The sequence below is a fragment of the Sceloporus occidentalis genome, unplaced genomic scaffold (genome assembly GCF_023333645.1).
Source record: "Sceloporus occidentalis isolate IW3139 unplaced genomic scaffold, rSceOcc1.0.p SCAF_8, whole genome shotgun sequence".
In the NCBI taxonomy this organism is placed as follows: domain Eukaryota; kingdom Metazoa; phylum Chordata; class Lepidosauria; order Squamata; family Phrynosomatidae; genus Sceloporus; species Sceloporus occidentalis.
This window is the reverse complement of record NW_028316988.1, coordinates 8,711,099-8,731,893: the sequence shown is the minus strand read 5'-3', so window position 1 is coordinate 8,731,893 and position 20,795 is coordinate 8,711,099. Positions and strand designations below refer to the sequence as shown.

Sequence of the window (20,795 nt, the reverse complement as noted above, 5' to 3'; positions counted from 1 at the left end):
CAGAGCATTTTGAGGATCCGATTCTGGGCTAGGGATGTCTTCGTCTGTGTATATATATTAATATAAATCAGGGCAAGAATCATGCCACTACAAGTCCCAGCAGCCACAATCGGGGATAGCCAATGAAAAATTCATGGACCCCTAAAATCATGGAGTTGGAAGGTGCCAAATGAACATCAGAAAACTCTGGTTTACATCAGTGTATTCTTTTTACCTTCAGGATTTCAGTGATAATGCATTTCCAATATCGCTTTATTTGCACAATCGCGTGTGATCATGATTTGTGCAATTTCTCGCCATTTTCGCTTTATTTGTGGGATGTTTTCAATGCGCTTTAATCGCTCTTTAATGCCGAAATTAGCCCCGGTGTGATAAACTCCTAGAGACTATATCCTATATCCATCCAGGATGAAACATATCCAAGGGTAGCCATATGTTGGCCATATAGTAAAAAGATCGTTGCATCCAAAATCCACAAAAATAGTGATCGTTTTTATTCCTCTCCTGTTCCTTTTCCTTCTCTCTTTCAATCTTATTCGATTGACTACCCATGACGGACTTTCCCAAATCCAGCAAAACATGTCATCTTTTTTCAAATCCATCGCCTAGCTCACTCAAACCTTCATTGTCGCATACTTTGTCCTTCTGCAAACATACTCTTACGTTCATTCCATCTATTCATTCTACGTTTGTTGTTGGAGAGAAAGAGTTTTTCCCCAAAGCCATCTATTACAAAGTCACATCCGTGCAGCTGTTTGAAAGCATGCAATTAATTCCACATATTAGGCGTTCGCTTGATAAGTTTCCGCCGACAGACTTGGAAAAAGAAAACCGACAAGTGCGGCTTATTGGGAAAGGAAAATGCAAAAACGGAGAGGCTAACAGCCCTGCTCCTTCTCTTTTGTACTAAATGGAGATCTTATCCATTAATTCAGATGAATAGACCGGATCGTGGTTCACGCCTGTGTACACTTCTGTGTATATATATATATATATCCAAGAGAATGAAAGGGGAGAGTTCACACGTTTTAATTTCCTGAAGATAGACCTTTCTTCTGCCGCTTTCCAGTTCATGTGGCTTGCATTTCGTTCCATTGGAAACATGGTGGCGATTCTTATGCGCAGGATGGAGAGAGATGCTAGGAAAATAATAACCTCAACCCTATTGTTAGTTCGGACGAGGCTGCATCCGCAGTGCAGAAATAATCCAGTTTGACGCCACTTTAATTGCCTTGGTTGGATGCTATGGAATTCTAGGTGCCACAACAAACTGCAGTTCCCAGGATTCTATACTCTGTTTTACTGACACTGTAAGCCGCCTCGATCCTGCGAGAGAGACAGGATAAAATCATTATTATTATTATTATTATTATTATTATTATTATTATTATTCTGACTTACAGCAACCCTAAGGCAGGGATTTGAATGCTTATCTCCCAGAGTTGTAGTCCAACACACAAACTACTACACCGCACTGTTTCCCAGTATGTGCATGTATCTGTCTGTGTCTATGCCTATGCACAATGTGACTCGGGAGGATCAAGACTGAAAGCCAGCCCCGAAAGGATCATTATCTTCATATAAACAAGTTGATGCCTAGGAACGCTTGGAGAGGGATGTGGGCAGAAGAGGCCATTATTCTCTCTCTCTCTGTTTTCGGTGGCATTTCTCTGAATGGAAATTGCCAGAGGGAGAGGTCTTCTATCTCCTGGGAGAAAGATAAAAAAACCCACAAAACAGCAATTGATGCCGAGGCAATGGATGCCTCGGTAAACATGTAAATAGCGGGCAATGACTCATGCCGGATGTATTTTAATGTTTAATCTTTCTTGTGCACCTCTCCGTACTGTTTCCTCGTTTCCTGCAAAAGCTCAGCACTGGCCTCCTTGGGAGGAAAGAGAACCGTAGCAAGGATCTGAAGAATGCAAAAGGACCTGTTGCTCTGGTTGTGGAGGAAAGTGTTGCCTGGGCATTATATATATGGGGGCCATGCGCTAGACCCATTTAACCCGCATCTTTTTGACGCTGATGTTTTCCATGTCTTTTGGATAAATTGATTCTGTGCAAATGTGAAACAGATGTGGGTTGGAATGATTTAAATTTGCCCTTCAGCTAGCTGGAGTGGATCCATTCTGAATCGATTCATTCGTAAAGTCGTTTCTGACTTATGGCGACCTAAGGCAAGCCCACCATGGGGTTTTCTTGGCAAGTTTCTTCAAAGGGGGTTTGCCCTTGCCATCCTCTGAGGCTAAGAGTGGGTGACTTGCAATTGGTTTCTCTGGCCAGGCGAGGATTCAAACCCTCGTCTCCAGCGTCATTGTCCAACGCTCAGACCCTGACACTGTGCTGGCTCTCCGGTTTGTTAAAGTCCCTGTTTGCGCCAGATCTTCCTGCAAGATCTGAAACCGGGGGGGGGGGGGGGGATGACCACCCTTGTGTCCAGCTGAGCTGCCTTGCGCATCTGCCACTACTGTGGGTCACTTCATTCTTAGATTGGAAATGATGGGCACATGGCCATGATGGGCACATGGCTGGGCACTTCCTTCTGACCTCAGGGTGAGTGACCAGTGGCATTGGGGCATGCATTGGCCGGTTCAGTGGGACACGCTGGTGGTCAGGTGTCCAGCTTTAGAGCAGAGGGCTTTGGATCTTCCAGGACAATGTTATTCCAGGGACAATGTTATCCAGAAAGATCCAGAACAAAGAGAGACTTTAAAAAACCCATGGTAAGAAGGGTAACATCTGGTTCTGCATGGGCTGTCCGGTCCGCTCACACCAGAACTGGACTTTGGGCTGTGCATCATCCAGTCTCCCCACCAAGGGAATGGGAGAAGACCATTGTATTTGGCCACAGGGCCTTAGTCTTGCCTGGTATGAAAAAGCCTACTTTTGTTGAGCGCTGTCAAACCCAACAGTGCTCTTTCCCGTCCTTGAGTGGCGATGCAGATCGCCAAACTGCGACTCCTCATAAGCATGTCCATCTTTCCTTCCCTTGTCTAGGATGCTCTGCTTGTGATCCTGAAGAGCCTCTTGCCGACGTGTCTCTTCAACATCATTGGGTTTGGGTCGACCTTCAAGGCTCTGTTTCCTTCCAGCCAGACCTACGGTGAGGTGAGGGGAGTCCTTTCGTAAACATTAATGTCCTCTTTCTTCCGAAAGAAAAGGGCCTTCCCAGCAGATCTCAAAATGGGGATGGGTTTTTGCAAGGGAGAATGCAATCCTTCAGATATTACCTTTGCATCATGAACCTATGAATGCATCCTTTCTTGTCTCCTTTTCGCAGGAAAACTTGGCCGTTGCGTGCGAGAGCGTCAAGAAGATCCGGGCCGACATGGGGGGCACCAACATCCTCTCGCCTTTGAAATGGATCATTCGGCAGCCGATCCACCGAGGGCACCCACGACTTCTTTTCTTGCTAACCGACGGCGCTGTTAGCAACACTGGGAAAGTCATAGAGCTGGCGCGCAACCATTCCTTCTCCACCAGGTAGGAGACCTTCCAAGGGTGCGTTCCCACTAGGATTTAATGTGAATGGCTGCTCAGTTTATGTGACCGTCGTTCCCATTTGAAACTGGTTCCGATCCTACTTTGATTGATTTCTGTCGCAATAAAGCGAGGCAAACACGACCCCCCCCTGTTTTTTCCAGACACTCGTTTTCTAGCGGTTTTTTTGGGAAGAATCGATTCTGGAGCATGTTCAACAAGTGGGAACGGCGGATATGAATTGCCACACTCTGGAAGGATGTTTACCATCCCTCCTCAGTTTTTGGTAGATCCACCATTCCCTGCCTTTGTGCTTGTCGTGTGACTTACTGATGCATGAATTTTTAAAATAAATAAATAAAATTGATAGAAGATTCGATTCAATGATTTTGCAACTACTTACAATAGAATTTCCACTTCCTTTCTAACATGGGTGCATCTTTCTAATTTTAATCCTTACCTGGGTCCTATGTTCTTTCTCACTGCAGATGCTTCACTTTCGGCATCGGCCAAAACGCTTGTCGGCGACTTGTGAACGGCTTGGCTGCCGTATCCAAAGGACACGCAGAATTCCTTGTTCAAGGGGAAAGATTGCAACCCAAGGTACTGAGGTTTTGAGACTCCGACAGCATCAAACCTGTTCAGAGCTTGGAACGGCTCCTTTTTTGGACGACACCTCCCAAAATTGGACATTTGGGTTGAGGATTCAGGATGCTATAGTCCCAAAAAGCTAAGTTTCCAAGCCCTGAACATGTTGGAACAAGTATGGTCTGGCCCATTTCTATTGTTAAGGAGACATTTGAGGAGCTTAGCTGGGTATGTTTAGCCTGGAGGAGAGAAGGTTAAGAGATGATATGATCACCCTTTTTAAATGTTTGAAGGGATCTCATATTGAGGACGGAGCAAGCTTGTTGATAGTCCATCCTTTGCATGCACCCCACCCAGCTGGGCTTCATCCTTTCCGACAGAAAAGATGTCCGCTTTCTCTTCTTTCGGGTTATCTTCTGAAATCCTTCTCTGTTTATGGTTTTTACAAAAACATGCCAACAGCTTAGCAGATGAGTCAACCTCTGATCATATCATAGTTTCACATACACACACACACACACAAAACACAAATGCACCAAAGGAGGACTGCGGGGGCGGCTGGACTGCAGCGCAGCTCTTCGTTTTTTAGGACGCCCACGCGGTGAGTGGGCCTGGCGCGTGGGAGCAAAAGCGCGACCTTACGGAATGGTCGATGGGGAGCTGCTATTTATCCTTTTGTGTTGCATCAAAGGGACTTCTGTCCTTAGGGAGGAGGCAAGCGACAGCAGCCGCAAGAAAAGACGGGCCGCTTTTGTTCAATAAAGCTGTGGCTCTTTGTCTCAGTTCTGTATCCTCATTGAAGAATGGTAGCATCTTGATCCCACTTTAACAGCCAAAGTTGCATCCTTTGGAAACCTGGACTTTGTAGCGCCGTGAAGGACTGAGAATTCCCTACTCTGCTCCATCTTTGGCACAGATGATCAACTCTCTCCCCAAACCACAAATCCCAGGATTTTATAGGATGCATCCAACACACTTAAAGTAAGATGCTGTGTGCCTTCAAGTCCTTTCCGACTTATGGCGGCCCTAGTGCAGGGTTTTCTTGGTGAGATTGGTTCAGAGGAAGTTTGCCATTGCCTTCCCGTGAGGCTGAGAGAGTGTGACTTGCCCAACACTATAATTGTATAATGTTTAGGTGTAGGGCCCCCTTCTTTCCAAATGTGTTGTAACTATGGCTGAATTTGCACTGCAGAAATAATGCAGTTAGACATTGCTTTAACTGCCGTGGATCAGTGACATGCAACCCTGGGATTTGTAGCTTGTAGCACCAGAAGTCTCTGACAGAGAAGGCTAAGCATCTCACGAAACTACAAGTCCCACAGCATTGAGCCATGACAGTTCAAGCAGTGTCAAACTGCATTATTTCTGCAGCCTTAGGAGAATGTCTGAAGTGAATGATGGGTGTTATTACTCCGTTACATTTGTAGAGTGGACTTTCCTCCGCTGAGCTCATTGTAGCATATATAGCTCTCCATATCGAGTCGTGGATCCATGAATGAATACCTGCAACAAATATACATGATTATTGGTGCCTGGAAGCTATGATGACCGATCTCTTCTCGCCTTTGGTTTACAGATGATTAAGTCCCTGACGAAGGCCATGTCTCCAGTGGTCAGCGATATTTCGGTGGATTGGGTCTTTCCGGAAACAACGGAAGTCTTGATCTCTCCGGTCAGCGCCAGCTGCCTTTTTCCAGGCGATCGGCTGGTCGGCTACAGTGTCATCTGCGACACGTCCCTCTACATTTCTAATCCCAGGCTGGTGAGTCACTATCCTATTTATACATTTATTGATCTGATTTTAATTATATCCTGCTTTTCTTCTAAATGGAACTCCGAGATCAAGGCCTCATTCCCATTACCTTTTAAACTGGGTTGCAAATCGGTTTGAACCAGTTTAAATGACCCTGGTTCGCACTGAGGCGATTTGGAGAGGGAGGGCCATGCGCTAGACCCATTTAACCCGCATCTTTTTGACACTGATGTTTTCCATGTCTTTTTGGATAAATTGATTCTGCGCAAATGTGAAACAGATGCGGATTGGAATCGATTTAAATTTGCCCTTCGGCTGGCTGGAGCGGGTCCATTCTGAATCGATTCATTCATGAATGTGAACCACAAGTGGGTTGTTTTATTTTATTTTGTGGCAAGAAAATGCGATTGGGGAAAATGTAGTGCAAACCACGCTCCTCTGCCGAACCGGTCCAGTGATTCGGTTCGCAGAGAGATTGATTTGTAAGTGGGAACAGGGCCCTAATCTGCACTGCAGAAATGATGCAGTTTGACATGCTATGGAATTCAGCAATTCGTAATCTGTTGTGGCACCTAGCAGAGAAAGATAAATAGCTTGCAAAACTACAAATTTCTCAAGGATCACCTTCCTTGTTTTTTTCTTTCAGGACAAGAGACGCCGTTACAGCATGCTCCATTCGCAAGAGTCAGGCAGCTCCGTCTTCTTCCATTCCCAAGAAGAAGGCGCTCCTTCAGACAACTGGAGCTCTTCGAAGGATCCAGAGAGCGGCTTCCCTTCGGAAAGGAGCTCTGAACTCCTTGAAATCGGTGGCGCAGACCTGGGAAGTGAATCTGATGTGGATTCTGGTCAGTTCCCCCCTTTTGGGTCAGCTTCCAATATCAATAATACAGTGGGCCCTTGGCTTACGTGGGGTGTCTGTTCCAGACCCCCCCCCCACATAAGCCAAAAAATGTGTATGCTCAAGCTGGTGCGGTGGTGCGGTGATGCGCATGCGCCATGGGCGCACACCCCATTCATTTGAATGGGACGTGCCGCCCCTTGCGCCCCGCTTGCTCCCACGCAGCTCTCCACAGGTTTGAACATATGCTCAAACCCGCATATAGCGTGCCCGCGTATGACGCGAGCGCACTATATTATTTCTGCAGTCTAGGAAATTTAGCTGGTGTTTCTGGGTGGATCTACACTGTCGAAACAATGCAGTTTGACACCACTTTAAGTGCTGTAGTGCCATCCTTTGGAATCCTGGGATTTGTACGTTATACAAGGTCTTTCTCCTTCTCTGCCAAAGAGTGCTGGTGCCTCGCTGAACTACAGATCCCAAGATTGTTTAGGATGGAACCATGGCAGTTGAAGTGGAGTCAAACTGTGTTATTTCTACAGTGTAGATGGACGCTGAATAAAAATTATGCCAAAAAGAAGAGATTAATACATTCAGCATCCATTGCACAGTGGAGTGACTGAGGTGCCATGTTCCGACGCACATCCTCCCTTAGACTGGTTTTTGCAAGAAAACATGGAGCATCCCATAGCAATCCCAGGCAGCTGTTTACACACATGACAAACTCTTTCTTTTGCCAGGACTGGACACAGCAGCTCCATCGCGGAGGAGGGCATACAGCACCAACCAAATTGCTGACCGCCAGCCTTTCCGGAAAGTCCCGACTGCCAGCGATCCCAGCTCTGCCCTTATTAAAAACCCTCTTCGGAAAGCCCACCTGCAAGACCTCAGCCAGCTGAGTCCAGAAGGGCCGCCGGGGCAATTCGAATTCCAGGCAAGTCACCATACAGCATAGGTTTTTGTGGGTTTTTCGGGCTATGTGGCCATGTCCTAGAAGAGTTAATTCCTGACATTTGGTGGCATCTGCAGCTGGCATATGCAGAGAATGCAACTTCAGGTAAAAACTAGAGCCCTTCTTTCAATAATCCCACCTTTTCTCAAAAGCAGTTTAGTATGACGCACACAGTTCTCCTCCATGTCGGCTTCATGAGAAATAGACTCGGAGAATTCTAGAGTTGGAAGAGACCCCCAAAAGTTATCCAATCGAACCCCATTTTGCCACGCAGGAGGTCGCAACCAAAATGCTGTCAGATTGCCATCCAGCCTCTGTTTAAAAACCTCCAAAGGAGGAGACTCCAACAAACCTCCATGCTCTTACTGCCAAGAAGCGACCCTTATATAAACTTGCAAAATCAAGGTTTGGCTTTTTGCGGTGGTTAATCCAGCATCTTCAAAACACGGATGCCGAATCTGTGGATGTGTCGCTGCTTGAGATTGGGAGGCTGTCCATAGGCAAGTAAAGAAAGCTGAGGTGGAGGAAACACCGTAAATGCCTAGAAAAGGAGAGATGTGCTCCGGTGTTGTCGAACGAACGTTGATAAGCCATGTTGGTATATTTTTAAAAAGGCCTTATTTATCTTGCTCGACGCGTTTCAGGGGAGGACTTTTTCAAGAGCTGGTTCTTTGATTCCTCTCTTTTTGATTCAGTGTTGTCATTCAATGCAGAAACACTGTCCACAAAAAGAGAGGAATAGAAGAACCAGCTCTTGAAAAAGGATCCCCTTCCGAAACATGGTGAGCAAGATAAATAAAGCTTTTTTAATACCAGCACGGCTTATCTAGGTTTATTCAGCAACACCGGAGCACATCTTTACTTTTCTAGGCATAGGCATGGAAAGGCCTGCCAACAAGAACCCTTGAGAAGGCAGCGTTATTCTCCAAAATAGGTTGAAGTTTGTTGATGTTATAGTTTTTTGTGGGTTTTGTGGCTGTGAAGATGCCAGCCACAGACGCTGCTGGCGAAAAGTGAGGAATAAACTCTTCTAGAACATGTCAACGTAGCCTGAAAAACCCACAAAAATCTATGGATGCCGGCCATGAAAGCCTTCAGCTTCACATGTTGATGTTATGTTTGCATGGTCTCTTTTGGAAGGTTTACGTGGCCACTATGCACTTAAAGCAAGTCCACCAACCCACCCCCCATTTGCAATGAATCTCACTTTCTCCATTTTCCGGCCTCCCTCTGTTTGTTGCCGTTTTGCCACTATAGAAGCCACTTGCCTTTGCTTTCCTCCCTTTAGCCACTCTGGCCAGAGAGGAGGAGGAAGAAACAGGCCACCGTTCCACATCCGTGTCTCTATAGCAACTGGAAGCCAGGCGCCTGACGTGGCTTGTTGCTTTTGCACAGAGACCCAGGGATCCTCTTTGCAACCATGGAGCCAGATCAGAAAAGGGGGGAGAGGAGAAGAGGAGGCAGAAAAGAAGGGGGAGAGATTGGAAAGGATGGACAGAAAGTACAAGGGAGTGTGTCGATGACAACAATTGTTAATTCCTCTGAGGTTCAGGATTTTTATGCCACCCTGGAACAGTTCAGGGATGAAAACCTGTGGCCAAGCAGTATCAGTATAGCCAAAAACATACAGGGGTAGCTGTATCGGCCATTTAACAAATGCAAACAAAATTCCATCAGGGATACTTTTATTGGCCAACCTGAAAGGCACAATATATTTGTTGCAAGCTTTCGAACCTCCAAAGTTATTCATACGAAAGAACAATCTGAGTTTTCTTGGTAGATGAAGGGAATGCTGTGGATATAGTATATCTTGATTTCAGTAAGGCCTTTGACAAAGTTCCCCATGACATTCTTGCAAACAAGCTTGTAAAATCTGGGCTAGACAAGGCAACTGTTACATGGATTTGTAATTGGTTGACCAACCGAAGCCAAAGGGTGCTCAGCAATGGCTCCTTTTCATCCTGGAGAGAAGTGACCAGAGGGGTGTCCAGTGGGGCTCTGTCCTGGGCCCAGGGCTATTCAACATCTTTATCAATGACTTGGAGGACAGAATTGGGGGAATACTTATCAAATCTGCAGATGACACCAAACTAGGAGGAGTAGCTAATACTCCAGAGGACAGGATCAAGATTCAAAAGGACTTGAACAGACTAGAAAGCTGGGCCAAAGCTAACAAAATGAAATTCAACAGGGAGAAATGTAAGGTACTGCACTTAGGGCAGAAAAATGAAATGCACAGATATAGGATTATGGGAGACACCTGGATGAACGAGAGACTTCTACGTGTGAAAAGGATCTAGGAGCCCAAGTAGACCACAAGGTGAACATGAGTGAACAGTGCAATGCGGCAGCTAACAAGGCCAATGCAATTTTAGGCTGCATGAATAGAAGTATAGTGTCTAGATCAAGGGAAGTAATAGTGCCACTCTATTCTGCTTTGGTCAAGCCCCATTTGGAATATTGTGTCCAGTTCTGGGCACCACCATTTCAAAAAGATGCTGAGAAACTGGAGCCATATTTCCAAAGGAGGGCTGGTGAAGGGTATGGAAACCATGAAGCCTTATGAGTAACGACTTAGGGAGCAGGGGATATTTAGCCTGGAGAAGAGAAGGTTAAGAGGTGATATGATAGCCATGTTTAAATACTTGAAGGGATGCCATATTGAGGAGGGAGCAAGCTTCTTTTCTGATTCTCCAGGGACTAGAAGACAGAGCAATGGATCCAAACTACAGGGAAAGACATTAGGAGGAACGTCCTGAGAGTAAGAGCTGTTCAACAGTGGAACACTCTCCTTCCTCAGAGATTGTAATGTAGTCTCCTCCCTTGGAGGTCTTTAAACAGAGGCTGGATGGCCATCTGTCAGGGATGCTTTGATTGAGATTTCCTGCATGGCAGAATGGGATTGGACTGGATCAGGGCCCTTGCGGTCTCTTCTAACTCTATGGCCTGTTACAGACTGCCAAAATAAAGCTGCTTTGGGTCTCTTTGGAGGTATGCTGTTTAAATGATGCATGCATCCTAAGAATCCGGAAGCTGCACCAAAGCTGCACTCCAGTGCTTAGGAATGGGGTGTGGCTTTGGCGCAACCTCCGGACTCTTAGGACCCACGCATCATTTAAATAGCATACCTCCAAAGAGACCCATAGCAGCTTTATTTTGGCAGTCTGTAACAGGCCTATGATACTATGGAGGCTTTTTTGCCCTAAATGCCTCCATCTTGTAGGGATGTGAGGATCATGTTTTTGGACTGTTGTTAGCCCAGGAATATATATATATATATATATATATATATATATATATATATATAAGCACAAAATGGGGGTTGGATCTGATGGCACTTGGGGGTCCCTTCCAGTTCTCCGATTCTCTGACTCTGCCCCCCAAATCAGGGGAGATGACAAATAGTCTGAATGCAACCTTCATAGTCCTCCTCTCTTTCTCTCGAATTCACTAGAAAAGCATCTTTTTTCAAGCATAGACATGCATGAACATGATGGTGCAGAGGCTGGAGATGCAGCAGCCTGGTTTCTAAGCAACTGAGGTCTGGTATCTTGCGCCGCATCTCCCTCTTTGTAATTAAAATGGCCCTCTGAAGGAAATTCATATATATTTGTCTTCAGAGGTAGAATAAATCTCTGAATAAGCAGAGCAACCGGGTGGAAATTGCTCCTCGCCCAACCTTCCCAACCAACGGAAAAGTCATTCGCCCGTACTTTGATCGCCAGCAGAGTGGTCTTAGCTCATAAAGTCGGTTGCGGTGGAATTATGGTTGTGGCAATAGTGCCACAGTTGTGAGCAACTAGTGATTGTGAATGCAAAACAGTTATAGATTTAGGCAACTGTTCCGTATCCATGATGGCTACTTGGTCACAATTGCATGTTGACCACCAGAACTTTAACATACGTAACGTAAGGTGCATTCGTTGCATCAAAAATTTTGCATGGCAGTAGACTCTTCTCTGCAGAAATAACGTATATGATGGGAAATGCTCAAAAAATGGCCACGTGTTGAGAAAAGGTGGCGAGGAAACTCCTGGACTGATGGAAATCTTTGCAATTTGGGATTGTTCTGTGCAAAGCTTGCATGTAGAAAATGCGCAGGATGATTTCCAAGTTCTGCCTCCTATACTATGTAGATATGGAGATCCTTGGCTATTGCTCTGGCTGCATCTCCAAACCAGCCACTGTCTTTCTGTTTCTTATTTGCAAACGATAGCCCTATCTAACCTGGGCTGCAGTATGTGTACAAAGACACTGTCTCTCTTGTGTTGCCCTTATTTGACATTTCTATTTTCTCAGCCTTTCGCTACTGCCAGTCCTCCCATTGCTACTACAAGGATCCGTGGGGTCGGTGCAAGGCGGCCGTCTCTGCTTCAACAAGGCCGCCTATTGCTTGCCCACAACCCAGACTCACCCCACATTGGTGCCACAGAAATGCTGGCAGGGAAGTCTTCGCACCAGACTGAGACCAGCTCCACCTTGGGATCCGTTTTTTCCGACGGCCGAAGCCCTGGTGATGTGGGTAAGCCCTGAGGAACCCTCCTCTAGGGTTCATGTTTGCACCCAAAGTGGGTCCTTTGGTTGCTGTAGGGAATTCAGTGAATGTGATCGCTGTTGAAGAATGGGAGAATATGAAACCCCTTTTGCCGCCACAGTTGAAAGGTGACATGGGGGAATTTGCAATTAATTCAAGGATTTTTTTAAAAAATTAAAAATAAAATAAAAATCAAATGCTATAGGAGTTTATCCCATGGGAGGAATTTCTCTTAATTTCGAATGAAAAGAAAGTGGGGCCAGAATGCATTCACATGAATTTGCTAGTTCAGCAAATTTATGTGAATTCAAATTGCGTTCCAACTGGTTTCCCATTGCCTGAAAATAGTTTGCCATTGCCCGAAATTGCATGTGATCACCTCTCATGCAATACCTGAAACCCCATGACTGCGTTCGGACTGGCTTCCCATTGCCCGAAATTGCGTGGGGCAGTCTATCACGCAATAACGTTAAACCCCAAGATTGCGTTCGGATTGCCATTGGATTATACGTCCAATTTCCCTTGTCTGATAACATAGTAAGAGATATCAGCTCCATAGTAAGAGATATCAGCTTTTGCCTTCTTCGTCTGCTCTGAAGAAAGCAGAAGCTGAAAACGTCTAGTAGATGCTTGATTGTATTTTAGGTTGTACATTTTAACTGAAATAAAAATGTAATGATAATTAAGAAAAGAAAACGTCTAGTATAGCATTTTACGGTTGTGGTTTCTTGGAATCCACCGGGATTTGGTTCCAGGCCCCCCCCCCATAGATACCAAAATTCATGGATGCTCAAGTCCCATTAATAATAATATTTATTTATTTTATACCATTTTTATGCCATTAAATACAATGGCATAGTAAAATGGTGTCCCTTATATAAAATGGCAAAATCAAGGTTTGCTTTATATATATATCTATATATATCTACACACACACATACATATATTCCAAAAAGCAAACCTTGATTTGCTTAGTGTCAGTCCTCTGTAGTCACAGATTCTTTATCCATGAATATATAGATAGAGATATAGATATAGATATAGATATTCAAACCATGAGAGGTTGAATCTGTGGATAAAGAACCCGTTAATATGGATGACCGACTCTCCTTAAAATAATATTTCTGTTGCACATGAGTCATGTTTAAAAAATATGTGATCAAAGTGAGTAACTGCATCTTTCGAGGAGCCAGAGCAACACTTGTCCGAAGAGCTATTTGGTGACTGCATATATGCCTCTCTCCACACATTGAAGTGATTAAAACAGAAAAATATGAGCGAAACTGTGTTGGCTTCTGCCTTCTTCGGTTGCGAAAGACAAAACTGGGCTGCATCCAGGTGGCTGTTCAGAGCGTTGTGTTTTCAACCTCCTTCAGGGGATGATGGTTTGCATTCCCATCCCTGGTTATGAGATCTCCCTCTCTCTGTCTCTCCTGTAGATTCTGCCCACCATCCTTCCTTCAACTTCGAAACAGAGACTTCATCCGATTGGGAAGTCCACGATCTGGAGACTGGGTCCACTGGCGGCAGCCTGCGACGTTCCCCAAAGTCCATCTGTAAAGCCGTGGTGAAAGGCTTGCAGAACAACGAACCGGTCCAGTGGGAGATTGCTTTTGACATCGGACACCTTTTCCAAAGCAGAGAGAAGAAGGGCGATGAGGAAGAGGACCTCTGGAACGAGACCTTCCACCATCTAGCTGCCAAGTCGGTTATTCGGGATTTTGAACAGCTGGCCGAAAGGGAGACCGAAATTGAGCATGGTAACCCATGGAGAGCTCTACTTTTTGGGGGGGAACATTGAGATGGCAAATCGTGGCCATGTGGGCCCCACTCCTATTTTTTCCAGGTCCATAGGTGACCCTACCGTTAGTAAATTCTGTGCTTGTGCTGCTAAAATGAAATTGCAAGTGTGCATTTATTGATTCGTTGCTACCTAAAAACCAGGCATGCTGCCACTCCACCTATACCTTGTTTAAAGAGGAGCCATGCTCTCATATATCTCTAGGGGGCACAATTCTCCTTTGCATGAAGGCATGTGGCCTCCGCTTCCTTCTTACAAGCATTTGTGGTTATATGGTTTAAAACTGGTGCTGTTTGTAATAGCCTTGGTTGTGTAGTTTTGAAAACGCTTTTCAAAGCTGGGTTCTGTTTTGACCCCTGTCATTGAACCACCTTGGGTCCCGTACTGGGGAAACTGGGACCTCTGTTAAATAAATAAGTGAAATCCAGTCTAATCGCCATTCTTGGTCCCCCAACAGGGTCGGGACGGCGGTACCATGTCAATGCCGTACACACCAGCAAAGCCTGCAATGTGATCAGCAAATACACAGCCTTCCTACCAGTTGACCTGAGCAGCAACAGCTACTTGCCAACTGTGGTTGAATACTCAAACGCAGGTAAGAAGAGCTCGGCTGGAGTTGGAATCATAGAGTTGGAATCATAGAGTTGGAAGGGATTCCAGGGGCCATATAGTGTGGCCTTCTGCCAATGTAGGACTCCACTGCTATTGTATACTCAATAATAATAATAATAATAATAATTATTATTATTATTATTATTATTATTATTATTATTATACTCAATAATAGTTGTATCCCTGAGAAGTGGCCTTAGAATCATAGAGTTGGAGGTCATCTATTCCAACCCTTACTGTTCAGGAATGCACAAATAACGCACTCCTAAAAGATGCCCATTCAACCTCTGCTTAAAGACCTTCAAACGGAGAGAGCCCAGATCTTCCTCAAGTTTGGGTGGAATCTCTTCTCTTCTAATTTGAATCCGTTACTCTACGTCTTCACCTCTAGGGCAGCAGAGAAGAAGTTTGTCCCATCTTCTACATGATCCCTTTGGATATTTAAAGGATATTTAAACCACCTTGACATCTCTCAGTCTTCTCCAAACTGAACATATGCAGCTCCCTAAGTGGTTCCACTCATAGGGCTTAGTTTCCAGACTTTTGATCATCTTGGTTGCCTTTCTCTGGACATCTTCCAGATTGTTGGCATCCTTCGTGAACTATGGCGTCTCCTTCATCTCGTGAAGGAGACACCACCAAAGATTTGGTAGCACCCGGTACACCCATTATAGCATTCAAATGCTACAGTGAATCATGGGAACAGATAATGGCTGAGATCTTACATCACAGTCTGTGTTTCAGAACTCCATGCATGCGCAGCTACATTGCAGAAACACAATGAAAGCCAGCAAAGATGTACCTCCAAGAACTTGCAATAGTGCATTTCTGATGCCCATCAGAGAAATTTGGTTGTGCTCTGGCAGTTCCTAACCAGTTTCCGGATGCACATCAAGGAGTTCCCTGATGCACTTCAGTGACCATGGTGCATCAGTCACTCCACCACTGTGCAATGGATGCCTATAGTTTGTAATGTCGTGGCAGTCTCTGGGTGAATGTGGACATTACGAAAGCACATAAGGCCAGTTATGAAGATAAAAGCCCCAAGGAGGATGCCAGCTAGCCTTTTTACAAAATAACTTCCCAAGCTCTGACAATTTCTTTTGATTTGTGCCAAGGTCCGGCTCTGAAACCAGGCAGCCAACGGATTTCGGTTTCTGAGAGCCGGAGACACCGGGCGTCTTCTACTGGGCTGGGAGGCACCAAGTCAACCTCCAGTCAAGACGGAGCAGATGATGGATTCCATAACATGAGTAAGATATGGCTCATTATGCCTTTGAATCCATTGGGTCAGTTCCATGACTTTGTAGCAGCAGAAAACAGAGTCGCTCCATGCTACCATGTCCTCCATGTTCCCCATGGCATGGCATTCTATTAAATGCCAAAATACATCATCCAATATGATAGCCAAGAGAGACCAATTCTCTGTTTGTTGTTGTATGCCTTCAAGTCATTTCCTGTGGTGACCCTAAGGCTAACCTATTGTGGGATTTTCTTGGTAAGGTTTGTTCAGATGGAGTTTGCCATTGCTTTCTCCTGAAGCTGAGAGCCCTTGACTTGTCTAAGGTCACCCAATGGGTTTCATGGCAGAGCTGGGAACTGAACCCTGGTCTCCAGAGTCATAATCCAACACTCAAACCACTACGCCACACTGCTTCCTGTGTGCTGCTATGGAAAAGTATACTAACTGGTCCTGTTCCTTTCCAATCTGACCTGCAGATGCTGAAGAGAACAACTTGTCTCCGTGCAGCACTCCTTCCTCCTCTGGATGGGATCGCTACACTTTTCCAGACGGTAAGGAAAAATCCACAGAACCCTGGAAGAGGCCTTTGGCTGATTTATAACCTTGTTGCATCTACTATAGAGATGGATAGCTTTGGTCAAAGCTCCTAGGAGAGAAACACAGCAGTGCACCTTTGGGCCGCAACAACAGATGGCACAACAGAATCCAAATTAGAACTAGGCATGAGGGTTATCTTTTTAATGGCTCGCTCCCATCGTTTTAGTATCTGATCCACATCTCTTTTCTGTCTCTGGTTTTATTTCTCGTTTATTTGCTTTTCTCTCCAGTGCCACTGAGAAGTCCTTCGGTTTCCTCCCAGAAATCTTTGGAGGGCTTTTTTGCAGCTAGGTAAGGCTGTCCTTTGCTAGATCCGTTTCCACCCTCATTGAAAGAGGACCTCAGGGCAGCCTTTGGTTGCTGTCCTTAAACAAGGGCCTGGTGGGTCATCCCCAACACTGGACTAGGCAGACCTTCGGTTTGATCCAGCACATTTCTTATGTTCCTGATCTTACACCCTTTTCTTGTCCAGGCTGACCTTTAACAAAACCAGGTTGCTGACCCGAGCGGCCCGAGGCTTCATGGGTAAATCTCCCTCCAGGACCAGCGAGCCAAATTTGGATAGCGAGAACCAAAATGCTGACTACTTGCCCCTTGTAAGCTTCTCATGAACTGTCTCCTCAGGAGGTTTTTGGGGCAAGGCCTGGAGAAATATTGCCAGAATGCTCCTTGTTTGAATTTTGTCTCTTATTTTTGGAGATCCGAATTACCAAATGCAAATAAAGTCATCTCAGGTTACAAGGTGAGGCAGACTGGTGCTTGACACCACTTTTAAGTGGTGTAACTCCATCCTATGCAATCCTGGGATGTGTAATTTTACACAGTCTTTAGCCTTCTCTGTACCAAAGAGGGCTGGTCTCCTCACCAAACTACAAATCCCAAGCTTCTGTCAGATGGAGCCATGGCAGTTGAAGTGATGTCAAACTGCTTTGCATCTACAGTGTAGACACACCCTACATTTGCACTTTGGACTCAGTTTGCAACAAGTGAAGTAATCTGAAAATGAAAGGGGAAAGGAGGAGGAGGAGAATAAAACTGATACATGTTAAGAGCAGCTGAAAATGGAGGAGGACAGAGGGTCAATTGGGACTATCCTTGCCAAACTGGGATAGTTGGCGGGTATGATTTCTTCAACTGAGGCCCTGTACAGACAGGCCATAATAAAGCTGCTTCAGGTCACTTTGGAAGTATGCTGTTTAAATGACACACACATCTTAAGAGGCCAGAAGCTGCGTCAAAGCTGCACTTCCGTCCTTAGAATTCGAGCATGGCTTTGGCGCAGCTTCTGGACTCTTAGGATGCATGCAGCATTTAAACAGCATACCTCCAAAGTGACCCAAAGCAGCTTTATTTTGGCCTGTTTGTATGGGCCCTGAGTTTCCTCTTGACCTGTGAGTCTGAAGAAGATGTTCTGTCCACCTTTCCTTTCAGGTGTCCCTCCAGCTGGCTTGCGGCTCCTTCCTCTTGAACAAGGCCTTCTGCGAGGCCATCAACATCCCTCTGGAGAAGCTGAAGAGAACATCTCCTTTCACCTGCCACCGGATGTCCCTCAGCCTTTCCGCCAACTCCTTTGGCTGCAGAAAGGCAGACCCATCAGGGGAGAACATCCAAGGGGACACCACAAACCCCTCATCATACAAAGACGCTAACAGGGAGGTCGGCCGGACTCGCAGTGTGGCGGAAGACCTCTCCGGCCGCCTGAGGTCCGAGAAGAAGCTCTCCCCACCAGCCATCACCATCCAGCGTTTCTCCTTCTCACCAGAGAGCAGCCTTTCACCCCAAGAGTCGCAGTCCGACAGCGGACGAGGGTCCGAGACGGAGAGCTCCGAACTTCAGGCGTGGCTCTTTGACATTGAGCTCCAGCAGCAGACTGAGCCGGAGGGCATGTTTTGGGCCACGGCAATCGCCTTGGCGTGGCTGGAGCACAGCTCGGCCTCCTATTTCATTGAATGGGAGTTGGTGGCGGCCAAAGCCAGCTTGTGGCTGAGTGAGCAAGTGTTCCCCGAAGGCCGAAGCCTGGCCGCAGTGAAGGCCGCCGCTCAGCAGCTCTTCGTCTTGCTCAGGCACTGGGATGAAAACTTGGAGTTCAATGTGTTGTGTTACAACCCCAACAATGTATAAGGAAGAGAGGAGGAATTGGGGAAGAGCAGAGATGAAGGATGTCAAGAAGACTCCTCTATGGGAACTGGCATTGCAACACACGGAGATGCCCTGTTTGCAAGAGGTTTTGAGATTTCTGGCATTTGGGATTTTGCTTTGCAGCACTTCCATCCGTGCAAAAAGCCACCTTTTTCGGCCCAAAAGTGTTCTCAGAGTTGCCCCGCTCCAAGAAATTTAAACGTTTCCTCTCAGATGAAATTTTCACCCCAAAAACATCCCAGAATGCAAAAAGATTACAATGTGCCAAAACACTGCCATCGGTGCAAAAAAAAAAAAAAAATGCCCAATCTCTCCAAAATGTGCCAAATCCTGTGCACTTTTGTACAACGGCAGAAAAGTTTTAAAATGCTTTATCCATGCAGGGGAGGATGAAAGTAGGAAAGAGTTAGATCCCAAGAGGACAGATGGATGGGAAGGAGGTTATGGATGGTGCGACTCTGCTCTGCTCCTTATTGAACAATGCTCACCACTGACCTAATGCTGCTGGAAATGTTCCTGTTTGTGGATTTGGACTTTTCATCTGGTTATCAATGCTGCTTTTGGAGGTCATGCTGGCTTCACATCCTTGCACACTATCCTAGTAATGCCCCTTACTTTTCCTCCCTATGGAGGTGTTGCATACCTTCCAATGTGCATACCTTCCAATATGTGGCCAAGGAACATTAGAGTGCGGCCTGATGTTATGTCTGATGCTGTAAGTAAAGTAAAGTAAGTAAAGTAATTGTATCCAAATTCTGAAACTGAAGTGCCTATGGGACACGTCCCTATCGTCTCCCTATACATCCCACTCTTGACTTCACTGCCTGCGGTTTCTACTCTTCCCGGTCTTGAAAGTGGACAAAACATATCCTTCTCTCTTATTCGTCTTCTGGCTTGACAGCAAAGTGTCCTCAATTTTTTTTGTCTAGTGATCAGTGCGCTAAGTATATATTTATGCACCTTGCACAGCTTTGCTTGGAAGGAATTGGCTGGTTGTTTATTACAAAAAGGATTAACTAGTTACGTTTAATCGTTTGCAATTAACGCTGGCTCTGATGTCAGCAAGATGGTAAATCCCCTCTGGATTATAGTCTGAACTTTATCAAGGCCCTTATCACACGGAGGGTTTTGCAGCTCTGATCCAAAGCCACTGCAGATTCACGCTAAAATGTGATGTATTATCAGACATGATTGCTTTCTATGGGGGGTCGTTCCAAGGCGAATCCACAGTCAATCCAAAGTGACTCCTGATTTTTGTGAGTTCGGTAACAAGTGAATTCACAAAAATTATTTTCAAGCTCACTTCGATTTCAATCCAAATTGGTCTGGTGTGGAATGCAACTTTGCTTCCGTCCTGGTACACCCCCCAAACCTCCAAGGTCCCACATTTCCCATGATGCTGCCCTGCAATTTTGCCCCATTTGCATCCGGTGCTCCTTCAAGAACGGACGTTTAGATGTAGCTGACAGGGATGAAGGGAATGAAACAGGAGGCTGGGAGGAGAGATGGGATCAACAGAGGGGGCCATTGGAGGCTGGAGGTAGCAACAAACTCCAACTTCCAGAATTCCATAGCACTGAGCCAGGACAGTTCAAGTGGAGTCAAACCAGATTATTTCCCAGTGCGGATGCAACCTAAGAGAAGGCAACTGTTACAAAGGGAAGGAGAGTGGATTGGATTCAGGGAGATGGTACTTTAGGGAGCATGGAGAATAAGGGAAACCGGATCATTTCTGCAATCCTACAAAATGGGTCTCCTTCAGATCCAAAGGATTTACTTCCAAGTAAACCTGCAGCTTCTACACTGATTATTTTACAGTGAAAGAAAATTTTTATTATTATCATTATTAAGGAAATATTATTATTATTATTAATAAATTATTTCACTGCAAAATAATAATAATAATAATAATTATTATTATTATTATTATTTTGCCGGTGATACATTCAGATGAAGCAGAGGGCATGTAGGGACAGGTGACATTCCTGGAAGTGCAAAGGTTCACAATGTGTTCAGACCCCCACTGAACATGCGCAAGGGTCCCAATTCGCATTGGTGAATCTGCATGGTATGTACCGGTGTGGTCATTTAATGTGCACCCGCTCTGCTTTGACTCAGGAATGACCACAATTTTGTTTGTCACGTGTGATAATTCCTCACGGGAATTGCCTTGGATTCGAATTGACTCTGCTTCCCCTTCACTTCGGATTGGCTCTGGATCGGAGTTCCAGTCTCACGTGTGATAAGGACCCAAT

At 45.5% G+C, this 20,795-nt stretch overlaps 1 protein-coding gene across 3 annotated transcripts in view; it reads left to right on the top strand.

Annotated features, from left to right (window-relative positions):
• The window catches only part of VWA5B1 (von Willebrand factor A domain containing 5B1), a 37,462-nt gene extending 17,076 nt beyond the window's left edge, over nucleotides 1-20,386 (top strand). For all 3 annotated transcript variants that reach the window (XM_089534440.1, XM_089534439.1, XM_089534441.1), the window contains exons 10-23: nucleotides 3,001-3,111; nucleotides 3,284-3,486; nucleotides 3,972-4,086; nucleotides 5,648-5,833; nucleotides 6,471-6,669; nucleotides 7,403-7,596; nucleotides 11,914-12,136; nucleotides 13,588-13,908; nucleotides 14,407-14,544; nucleotides 15,680-15,814; nucleotides 16,281-16,355; nucleotides 16,632-16,692; nucleotides 16,874-16,997; nucleotides 17,833-20,386. In XM_089534440.1, coding sequence (XP_089390566.1) covers nucleotides 3,001-3,111; nucleotides 3,284-3,486; nucleotides 3,972-4,086; nucleotides 5,648-5,833; nucleotides 6,471-6,669; nucleotides 7,403-7,596; nucleotides 11,914-12,136; nucleotides 13,588-13,908; nucleotides 14,407-14,544; nucleotides 15,680-15,814; nucleotides 16,281-16,355; nucleotides 16,632-16,692; nucleotides 16,874-16,997; nucleotides 17,833-18,522 — 2,775 coding nt within the window. In that variant the 3' untranslated portion in view covers nucleotides 18,523-20,386. The remainder of the gene's footprint in view (nucleotides 1-3,000; nucleotides 3,112-3,283; nucleotides 3,487-3,971; nucleotides 4,087-5,647; nucleotides 5,834-6,470; nucleotides 6,670-7,402; nucleotides 7,597-11,913; nucleotides 12,137-13,587; nucleotides 13,909-14,406; nucleotides 14,545-15,679; nucleotides 15,815-16,280; nucleotides 16,356-16,631; nucleotides 16,693-16,873; nucleotides 16,998-17,832) is intronic.
• Nucleotides 20,387-20,795: the final 409 nt, after the last annotated feature.